The sequence below is a fragment of the Archocentrus centrarchus genome, chromosome 7 (assembly GCF_007364275.1).
Source record: "Archocentrus centrarchus isolate MPI-CPG fArcCen1 chromosome 7, fArcCen1, whole genome shotgun sequence".
NCBI classification, from domain to species: domain Eukaryota; kingdom Metazoa; phylum Chordata; class Actinopteri; order Cichliformes; family Cichlidae; genus Archocentrus; species Archocentrus centrarchus.
This window is the reverse complement of record NC_044352.1, coordinates 5,846,008-5,857,348: the sequence shown is the minus strand read 5'-3', so window position 1 is coordinate 5,857,348 and position 11,341 is coordinate 5,846,008. Positions and strand designations below refer to the sequence as shown.

Sequence of the window (11,341 nt, the reverse complement as noted above, 5' to 3'; positions counted from 1 at the left end):
CTGTGTTGCAGCTTTTTTTAGACTGGAAATGGAAAATCAGCCCAATGCAGCTTCAGAGTCATCGGTTTCAGATCTGAGAAACCTGAGCTGCTGTTTGCTGTTGGACAGGAAGTGTCTTCAGTGTGTGAAATTCTCAAACTGCAGTACTGCTACTCAATAATTTAGTAAATTGTAATTTGGTAAAAAGCCAACCAGCCGGTTTAAGTAGAAACTGAATCAAGTTTCTTAAACCGAGATATGAGCAATGAATTAAATGTAGAAGATTAAATAATTGGATGCTTAATCTTTGATTCTGCAGGAGAAAGAAATAAACTTAAAATAGAGGAGAGGAGTGTATAACTGTGTGTGTGAGTGAAGGAGGGATCTTATCACTAAGACAAGTTCCTGTTTTAGAAGTGAAGAAGGAAGAGAAGCAGCATTACCGCATCAGAGCCTCAACATGAAAGTTTGTCACATTTTGTTCTGCTTCATCTTCCTCAGTGAGTAAATTACTTATTTTCTCATTTTCTCTTTGATTCCACAGAAACCAGCTAGAAAAATATATTTAAAGACAACTAAATGTCACTACCACTTCCACACTATTCACACATGTGGTTCATTCTTTGGTCAAACCGCTCTACATTTAGAGCCGAGGAGGCAACAATTTTCTTTCATATCACTTTTGTGAAGCGGAATAGCGCAGTGCGCACACTCGAAAATTAAGGAACAATTTCAAAAGTGCTGTTTTATAGTAGAAATAATTCGATATGCTGTACACAAAGCTGATGAAGATATCGTCACAAACTCCAATCCATTTTTTTTTACGCCGAGTCTTCCTCAGCAGACGGTCAGGAAGGAGAAATCAGGAAGTTTGACTTAAAAATTATCAAATTCAGCTGAATTAGTTTAAATGTTCATCTGTTTTAAATTAGTGTTTTATAGGATGATGGTTTCTATTACTTGTTCATCTTTTCAGCAGCACATGAGGATGGAAACTCCGGTCGTGTCAGTGCAGAAACTTCCATCCACAGAGTGGAAGGACAAGACGTCACATTTGAATGCAACTTTCGAATCTCTGGAAGCACAAAGTTCTTCTATAAGGGAGACTGTGAAAATGGAAATATTCTCATTAAAACGACTGATGATACATTTCAGAGGGGCAGATACAGCATGAAATATGTCAAAGGTACTTTTATATCTGATATCATGTCTGTGAAGATCACACAGCTGAAAATGTCTGACTCAGGACAGTACTGCTGTACTTTGGATAAAACGTGGTCACCAGATTATTTTGAGCTCATTGTCACAGAAGGTGAGTTTCTACTAAAAATATTATTCAAGTTTCTGAAGATGTGCACAAATATTCACTTCTCATTGGCAGCATCATTTCTTTCAAATATCTGCGTATGTCATTGTAATTCTGCTGTGAAACACTCATTAATCCCTGTCACTCACCTGCAGACACACAAAGTGCTTCACGCAGGATTGTAATGACTCTGATTCCTTGTTCACAGCTTCAAACACTTTAACACCAGACTTTACTCTGATATCTGTTCCAGCAACAACCTTTCTGCTCTCAGCTCTATCAACAACCACACAGAGTCTGAAGTTCAGTTCGGGAGGCTCCACACCTTCATCAGCATCCACTGAACTCATCAAACATTCTGAGACACCTGCAGGTTCAGGTATGTCACATACGCATGTGTCCAGATGTGGGTCCATCTGTGTGTTCATCAAAGAACTTCATAAGTGACACAACAGCTGTGGAAGAAGCACTCTGACCTGTTACTGACATAAGTTGTAATTATTTTAGCCTTATTGTAATCTTATAATTGATGATGTATTTTCATTTATTTGATTCTATTTTCTTAAATTAACCTGAATTTACAAAAGAAGGCCTTCACCCTTGGCTGCACCTGTTCCCTACAGCGCCCATGTGCCAGCCCCCTGGTGTTCTCCCTTGAGCCCCCTCTACAGGTCTGGCTCCAGGGTGGGGAGTAACCCTATCCCAGGCAGGGATAGGGTTCTGCCATGAGATTCAAGAGAATGTATAAAAAAATATATATATGTTGTAAAAAAATAAAAAAAGTATATACATATAATAATGAAGATGTGAGTATTGCACTAGTGAATGAATATTGGATATTACACAATATAGGAGTGATAGATATTGTTCACTATGAATAATATAGCTGTTCGGGCCCTAGTAAGGCTGCCTGTGAGGGATGCAGAAACAGTACGAACTCGATCAGACTCAGTAGAGCTGAATCGAAGTGGACTACATCTGGAGGAGTGTTGGAGTGTCTGTTCTGTGTGAAGGAGTAGAACCAAATTCAGATGATTGGATTTCTGAGAGGTAACCAGGAAGCTGTAAAGTCTGTCAGCAATCAGTTATGACGGCCTGAACCAAAACAATTGTAGTATTTGGAATTTGGCTCCCAGACGGCCTTGGATGCTGTCTGTCTAAATCGTCTCCTGGAGATGTTTTGTAAACAGATGCTCTTCACCCCCGCCCCGTGGTGTGACCTGTATGAACTGGTATCCTGGCAACCAAGGCTGACTGTACCATCTTATCATGAACATTATCATGAGCTGCTGGTCTGGAAGCTGTGTGGCCATCACAGTATCCGGCTCGTCTCCGCTGCCAGCCCCTCCACTACCCACCCTAGAGCTCTCCAGGCTTTAAATGTGCTGCTGCTTTGCTGAGGTGTTTTTTTGAACCTCATAAGGTGTTCATAATGAACACAGTATGAGATTTTTTTTTTAACCTACCTATCCTAATGTATCTCCTTCTGTTTTCCTGCTAAAGGTAGCGCCTGTAACGGCTGCATGACCTCAGACACCTGTCTCCCCTGTTTGTTTGTTTCTGTGTTTGTATTTCTTGGATGGGTTTTTGTTAACTGTAATTTCCCTAATGTGGGACTAATAAAGGTATTCATTCATTCATTCATTCATTAATATTGCACAGAGATCTCGGTGTTGCACAGTTACAGTGGGTGATTGTGTGAGTTCAGGGTGCTGATTGCTCTGGCGGAGAAACTGTTCTGGAGTCAGTTTGTTCTGGCTTTGATGCACCTGTAGCTCCTGCCAGAGGTCAGCAGGTCAAACAGTTCAAAGCCGGAGTGTGAGCTGTCCTTGATGATGTTTTTGGCGCTGCCAAAAGTGTTTAATGATGATTTTTCCTCTCTCACCCAGATTTCTTCCTGCTTCTGGTTGTTGTATCTGCGGTCGTGCTGGTTCTGATGTTTCTTGTTGTTCTGACGTTAATCTACAGAAAAAGGACAAAGGGCTCAGTTGGTGAGTAAATTCCCACCATTATCTGCACCTTTAAGAATTATTCAAAGTATTTCTCTTGTCATTAAGTGGCTGCAGACCGTCCCCATGTTTTAATCAAATATATAAAATGTGTTTTTTGTGTGTGTGTGTGTGTGTGTGTGTGTGTGTGTGTGTGTGTGTGTGTGTGTGTGTGTGTGTGTGTGTGTGTGTGTGTGTGTGTGTGTGTGTGTGTGTGTGTGTGTGTGTTTTCTAAAGTTTTGGACAGGAGGAGGAACTCAGACTACAACCAGACTGAGGTGACTCATCTGTGTTTGATTCACTACTAATTAAAAATTTTGGATTTTGAATTAAAATTGTTAAATACTGACTTTACCTCATCTAGTGGGAAAAATTTTAATTGTATTCCACAATCAACATTTAAATCCACTTCACTAATCTGATTTATATTAACATAATCCCACAGAGAATTATCTCTAGTGTGACCCTCGTGTGACGTCTTCTGAGTCTCTTTTAATGAATGATGCGGATCATGCTGAGTTTGTAGTAACAGGTTATCTCTCCTGGACGAACAGCCTGAGCTCTGTGGGAAAAGATGGCGTCACATTCAGCTTTACATGAGAGGAAACTCGCACAGAAACCGATATTTAACCAAACGCAGTCACCTCAACTTCTATTTGCATTGCAGTTTAGTACCACACAGGTGTTACCCACAATCCTTTGCCATTGTAAGTCAGTGCAGGGTGACATTTGAAACAACAGGTGTTTCTCTTGTCCCATTTAGCAGGATCTCAGTTGAACATTTTTAATGATGGTGGTTTAGTACCTCTCAGTGTTGACGTGTCTTTCAGCTCATTGTTTTGGATTTATTGCCTACATTGTTACTGTTTTGGTTTAGTGTCAGTGCTTCTGCCACGCCTCAAGCTTTACTGCAGGTCGTGTCTTCTGCTCTAACATGTTGTTGCTTTCACTGTGTGCCATCTTTTTTATTTGTTTGTTTTGTCAGATCATTTATTTTGTTGTCTTTTTTCTCCAGATTGCTCTCTATGAATTTATTTCTCCAACCCGCACGTGTGAAGAATCAATCTACCAGAGCCTCAATGCAGGCAGCAGGGACCAGGACCAAACCTACTCCACTCTCCCACACACAAAGAAGCCACACAAGCATTCAGATTAAGAGAAATGACTTCCACAGTTTCATCTCTGAATGAGGAACCTGCTCACTTCTCTGTAAAAAGTCACAGTGTCACTTCCTTTGCTCTTACTCGGCTGGATTTAGTAACCTTGAAACTGGCCTCAAGAACATCAGGTCATTTCACATATAGAAGCAGGAATGAGTTGATGGACCACTCAGAGTCCACCTCATCAGGCTCGACCCATCACCTTCTTCTATACCAGCCTGGTCTCATGATAAATGGTGAAATAAATCTTTCTTTTTTTTTTTTTTTTTGTCTTTATGAATTGTCCCTTTTTTTTTTCATGTCTCTGAGTTTTATTGTCACAGCCTGTCTGATGATTCTTCCTGTTCATGTTTGTCTCATTCTGGCCTCAGTTTACCATCTTCTAATGTGACTTCAGGAGAGTAATGCACCATTCAACAAAGCAAAGATCATCTCAAACTGGTGTCAATGGCACTGCACTGAGTGTATAACTGTGCGTGTGTGTGTGTGTGTGTTGGAAGGAGGGATCTCATTCAGTTCCTGTTTTGTAAGTGAAGAAGGAAGAGAAGCAGCATTAGCTCATCAGAGCCTCAACATGAAAGTTTGTCTCATTCTGTTCTGCTTCATCTTCCTCAGTGAGTAAATTCATTCTTATTTTCTCTTTGATTTTTCTCTTTGTTTTCTTTGTATAACAAGAGAACCTGTAAGTTTTAACAGATTTAATCATAAACCATTTCTGTCTTCATTTTTATCTCTTACGTATTTGTTTCTGTGGTCAAAGAAGTCACTTGAAAATGCAGCTCATTGAAAACTGAAGTGATCTCTTAAAAGTTTAAACCTCTGAAGAATTAGTTTATATAAATATGCACAGCTGTATTGTGCTATGATTTTTTTAGTTTGGTTCCCACAGTATCAGTAATGGTCTCTCTGACTTTTGTGTCTTGATGAAATGATTTTCTTCCATATTCTTTAAAAAGATAAACTCACTGGTGCCTTTTCTTGCACAGACAGTTCCAGTACAGCCTCACTGTTCAGGCACCAACAAAATCAACCAAAGAATCGAGCTGGGAAATATATTTAAACACAACTAAATGTTTCCATTTTCAAAACTACTCACACAGCTGGTTCCTCTTTTTTGAATCACTCTTCATTTAGAGAACATAATTTTCATATCTGTTTTGTGAAGAGGAGCAGCATCGTATCATTTCACAATACAAAGAAACAATATTCAGTATGCTGTACAGATGATGAAGACATCATCACAAACTCAAGGTCCATTTTTGTCTTCCTCAGCAGACGTTTTTTGTAGATGTCAGGAAGGTTTTTGTTTTTTGTTTTTTTTTTTTCAAATTCAAATCATTCAGCTGAATTATTTTAAATGTTCATCTGTCTTAAATTAGTATTTTATAGGATGATGGTTTCTATTACTTGTTCATCTTTTCAGCAGCACAGGAGGATGGAAACTCCGGTCGTGTCAATGCAGAAATTTCCATCCACAGAGTGGAAGGACAAGACGTCACATTTGAATGCAAATTTCGAATCTCTGGAAGCACAAAGTTCTTCTATAAAGGAGGCTGTGAAAATGGAAATATTCTCATTAGAACGACTGATGATACATTTCAGAGGGGCAGATACAGCATGAAATATGTCAAAGGTACTTTTATATTTGATATCATGTCTGTGAAGATCACACAGCTGAAAACGTCTGACTCAGGACAGTACTGCTGTACTATCGATAAAACGTGGTCACCAGATTATTTTGAGCTCATTGTCACAGAAGGTGAGTTTCTTTTTTTTTTTTTTAATTTAATTTTTTCTTTTTCTCTCTCTCTAAAAAACAAAACAAAACAAAAACCAATGAATTTGAGACCAATATTGCTGAATAGCTTGGCAGTCCCAAAAAATATGGAAGTTGTTGAAGGTTAGTTTCTATTAAAAAAATATTCATGTTTCTGAAGATGTGCACAAATATTCACTTCTCATTGGCAGCATCATTTCTTTCAAATATCTGCGTATGTCATTGTAATTCTGCTGTGAAACACTCATTAATCCCTGTCACTCACCTGCAGACACACAAAGTGCTTCATGCAGGATTGTAATGACTCTGATTTATTCCTTGTTCACAGCTTCAAACACTTTAACACCAGACTTTACTCTGAAACCTGTTCCAACAACAACCTTTCTGCTCTCAGCCTCAACAACCACACAGAGTCTAAACTTCAGTTCGGGAGGCTCCACACCTTCATCAGCATCCACTGGACCTGCAGGTTCAGGTACGTCATATATGCATGTGTCCAGATGTGGATCCATCTGTGTGTTCATCAAAGAACTTCATGAGTGACACATTAACAGCTGTGGAAGGAGCATTCTGACCTGTTACTGCCTTATTAGTTGTATTTAATTGTTCTTTTTTGTTGTAACCTCATAACTGATGAGGATGCATTTTCATAAATTTTTGTAATACTTTTTAAAAATTAACTTAAATTTACAAAAGAAGGCCTTCACCCTTGGCTGCACCTGATCCCTACAGTGCCTCCTGCTGGTGCCAGGCCTACAGGAGGGCCGACCCATGTGCCAGCCCCCTCCACAGGTGTGGCTCCAGGGTGGGGAGTAACCCTATCCCAGGCAGGATAAACTGTTCCCTTGTATCTGCCATGAGCTTCATTGGAATCGCTCTGGCCCCTCACCCAGGAACAATTTGTATTTGGAGACCCTCCCAGGGGGCAAAAGCCCCCAGACAACATATCCTCTGGCATCCCTGAAATATAGTAACCCCTCCACCACGATAAGGTGGTGATTCACAGAGGGGCCAGAAAAATATGTTAAAAAAAAAATATTTAAAATGTCTAAAAACATGTAAAATACATTTTAACATGAAGTTATTCTTTAGGAAGTCTTTGTGTTTTTATCACAGCAGCATGTTGAATGTTTAATATTGAGTTTGTGTGTCATGTACACAAATATCAGTTTACAATTTAAAGTGTTTAATGATGATTTTTCCTCTCTCACCCAGATTTCTTCCTGCTTCTGGTTGTTGTATCTGTGGTCGTGCTGGTTCTGATGTTTCTTGTTGTTCTGATGTTAATCTACAAAAAGAGGACAAAGGGCTCAGTTGGTGAGTAAACTCCCACCATTATCTGCACCTTTAAGAATTATTCAGTATTGGGGCGCCTGGGTGGCTTAGTGGTGAAGCTGGCGACCACATACATATGCCACGTTACGGGGCGGGTGGCGCGGGTTCGCGTCCCGGCCCATCGCCAATTTTCCCACGTGTCTTCCCCTGTATCTTTCCCCCCATTTCCTGTCTTTCTCCACTGTCACAAAAAAGCTGCTGTGGCCAAAAAAAAGAATTATTAAGTATTTCTCTTGTCATTAACTGGCTGCAGACCTTCCTTATGTTATAATCATTTGTCTAAAATGTGCTTTTTTGTGTGTGTTTTCTATAGTTTTGGACAGGAGGAGGAACTCAGACCACAACCAGACTGAGGTGACTCATCTGTGTGTGCTTTACTATCACTGCTGCGCTCTAAAGAAACGAAGCACATTGTGATGTCATAGTTAAAATTGTATTCCACAATCAACATTCAAATCCACTTCCCTAATCTGACATATATTAACATAATCCCACAGAGAATTATTGCTACTGTAACCCTCGTGTGATGTCTTCTGAGTCTCTTTAAATGAACAGGTTATCTCTCCTGGACAAACAGCCTGAGCGCTGTGTGAAAACATGGCGTCACATCAGTTAGCTTTACTCTGAGAGGCTCTCTGCTGACATACAGTAGAAACTCACACAGAAAACTTGAACATTTTTGACGATGGTTGTTTAGTAACTCTCAGTGTTGATGTGTCTTTCAGCTCAGTGTTTTGGTTTGGTTGCCTACATTGTTACTGTTTTGCTTTAGTGTCAGTGTTTCTGCCACTGCTCAAGCTTTACTGCAGGTAAGTAAGTAAGTGAAGTTTATTTATAGGGCGCTTTTCACAGACCAAAACTCACAAAGCGCTGTACAATAATTAAAATGCAATATCAAAAAACAGACAAAACACCATGTTAAAAACATATTAACATTACCATAGTACAAAGAAAAGAATAAAATAATGTCAACAGAAAGCCTGGTTGAACAGAAAAGTTTTCATCTGTTTTCTACAAGACTCCACAGAGTCGGCTAAACAGAGCTTGAAACGCTCTGTGCCTCTCGGTCTTGTACTTTGGGACAACTGAAAGATTTTGAGCTTGTGAACGAAGGCAGTGAGCAGCAGTATGTTTATCAAGTAATTGGGGTATATAGTCTGGGGTTTGTCCATTTAGCGCTCTGTATGTAAGAGTGAGAATTTCAAACTGAATCCTAAAAGCAGCGAGGAGTCGATGTAAAGAGAATAAAACACTGGTGATGAGTGCTCCTTTGCTATAGAGTGTGTTAGGAGTCTAGCTGCTGCATTTTGTATTGCTGGGAGGTGTGAGAGACATGATTTTTCTAAGCCGGTAAAAAGGTACAATAACACAAATGCATGAACAATATTTCCCAGATCAGAGGACGAGACTGTAGCTCTCAATTTAGAAATGTTACACAAGTGAAAGAAACAGGAACGTGTGATAGATTTTATGTGTCAGTCAAATCCCAAGGAGGACGCAAATACTACACCAAGAATATGAACACTGGTTTTTGCAGGTGAGCAAAAGGAAGCAATCACCCGACTGAAACTTGAACAAATATCAGGAGGAGCTGTAATCGTGGCCTTGGTCTTGTTGGAGTTTAACACAAGGGAATTATTGGAGAGCCAGTCGCTGATCATTGATAAACAGTCAAGGTCATGTTGTTGCTTTCACTGCATGTGCAATCTTTGTTTATTTGTTTTTTGGAGTTTTTTTTGTCAGATCATTTATTTTGTTGTCTTTTTTCCACAGACTGCTCTCTATGAAAATTTGTCTCCAGCCCGCACGTGTGAAGAATCAGTCTACCAGAGCCTCGATGCAGGCAGCAGGGACCAGGACCAGACCTACTCCACTCTCCAGCACACAAAGTAGCCACACAAGCATTCAGATTAAGAGAAATTACTTCCACAGTTTCATCTCTGAATGAGGAACCTGCTCACTTCTCTGTAAAAAGTCACACTGTCACTTCCTTTGCTCTTTCTCGGCTGGATTTAGTAACCTTGAAACTGGCCTCAAGAACATCAGGTCATTTCACATATAGAAGCAGGAATGAGTTGATGGACCACTCAGAGTCCACCTCATCAGGCTCGACCCATCACCTTCTTCTATACCAGCCTGGTCTCGTGATAAATGGTGAAATAAATCTTTCTTTTTTTTTTTTTTTTTGTCTTCATGAATTGTCCCTTTTTTTTTCATGTCTCTGAGCATCAACTTGTAAATGGGAAGCAGGGAGGCATTACCATGGCAACAAACAAAACAGACTAAGAGGCCATGCCAGCTGTTGATATTTTTCTAAGCCCAAACCAGCATTTTTAAAACTCTAATGTAACCAAGCAACATGTTTATATTGAATAAAATACAAAAAATGTTTCAGAGTCTGTGAAGTTTATGACTGGAACTTGTGTTTCTTGCATAAGAGGCAAAATGAGACGCTCCATCAGCAACTCCTCCGTCTCCTGCCTTTTAAAGGTGGAAAATGTTCATTTCTTGATGAAATGTCATGTTCAACAACACAACAATAATATTAGGAGGTTCATACTGAGGAACACAAATCAAGAGATTAAGGATTGTGACTGTTTCACAACCTGCTGCGAGACTGAGTTACAAAAACTGGATGCTCTCTCCACATGTGCCCAAACTGCTCGACCACACACAACACAACACAAGCTGAAAGAATGAAAAAAAGCTAAATTCATCACACTAAACTCCAGCTAAACATGCACACACTTTTGCAACCACACACACGTAAACACACAATATTTAAACATTTGTAGCTTATACTCAATTATAGCGTGTGTGTGTGTGTGTGTGTGTGTGTGTGTGTGTGTGTGTGTGTGAGAGATATTTCTGATGCTTTTGCTTGATTTGTGAATACATATATTATGATATGAAAGAATTTGCTCATTAAAAGATGTAGGCTTGTGTTTTTGTCTGTCACTGTTTAGCTCTGCTTTAGGGAGTTTCTGAGTGTTCACCTATAGCTTTAGGGGTCCTTGATAACTGCAGCTCAGGCAGCTAATCTCACACACCCCACACACCGGCAACAAAATCATGTTTATTGAAGGATGTACGACATTTACAAGTTTAAAAGTCACATTTTGCAGCGGTAAAGATGACCACAGAGGTATAACTTTTAGGGGAAGAAGAGTTTAAAACCTTGAGGGGCATCCACACAGGAAGCGAAGCAGCAACTAGAGACCACAGAAAGTCAATGACTTACAACAACATAAGTGGTGGTGATGTGAGCTGGGCGGTTCCAAGTTAAACTTTCCTCAGTTATGAGGCGAGCAACTGAAGCAACTACCAATGAGAGCTGAACTGAAGATATTGTTGATAACAGATGACAGGGTGGAACACATTAGAGGGTTAACTGGGCAACCAGAATCTATAATAGTCGCGTAACAACCGACCATTAGCAACAAAATAATGCACACTGAGCCTCACTTCCTGTGTGAATGCTCCTGTACTTGTTTCATAATTGCTGGTAAAAGCAGAATCACAATGTGATGTCAGCAGGCTGCTGCTGCTGCTGTCATGGTGGGACTGTTCTGTGGCCACAGTTTAAGGACCTTTATAAGTAAAGCTGTGGTTTTAATGTCACAGCCTGTCTGATGATTCTTCCTGTTCATGATTGTTTCATTCTGGCCTCAGTTTACCATCTTCTAATGTGACTTCAGGAGAGTAATGCACCATTCAACAAAGCAAAGATCATCTCAAACTGGTGTCAATGGCACTGCACTGAGTGTATAACTGTGCGTGTGTGTGTGTGTGTGTG

General features: G+C 40.0%; 1 protein-coding gene across 3 annotated transcripts; it reads left to right on the top strand.

Annotated features, from left to right (window-relative positions):
• Positions 1-400: 400 nt before the first annotated feature.
• On the top strand, positions 401-9,936 carry LOC115782617 (uncharacterized). Of its 3 annotated transcripts, none has more exons than XM_030732895.1 (11): positions 401-479; positions 956-1,165; positions 1,539-1,664; positions 3,175-3,276; positions 3,511-3,551; positions 4,289-5,047; positions 5,860-6,192; positions 6,539-6,685; positions 7,426-7,527; positions 7,859-7,899; positions 9,319-9,936. In XM_030732895.1, exons 6-11 carry the CDS (start codon positions 5,008-5,010, stop codon positions 9,436-9,438), a joined length of 783 nt encoding a protein of 260 aa, XP_030588755.1. In that variant the 5' UTR covers positions 401-479; positions 956-1,165; positions 1,539-1,664; positions 3,175-3,276; positions 3,511-3,551; positions 4,289-5,007; the 3' UTR covers positions 9,439-9,936. The 3 variants fall into 3 exon arrangements, with proteins under 3 accessions (XP_030588755.1, XP_030588757.1, XP_030588756.1); XM_030732897.1 differs by having other exon boundaries at positions 9,083-9,442; XM_030732896.1 differs by lacking the exons at positions 401-479; positions 956-1,165; positions 1,539-1,664; positions 3,175-3,276; positions 3,511-3,551 and adding an exon at positions 5,420-5,684 and having other exon boundaries at positions 5,003-5,047; positions 5,857-6,192.
• The last annotated feature ends 1,405 nt before the right edge of the window (positions 9,937-11,341 follow it).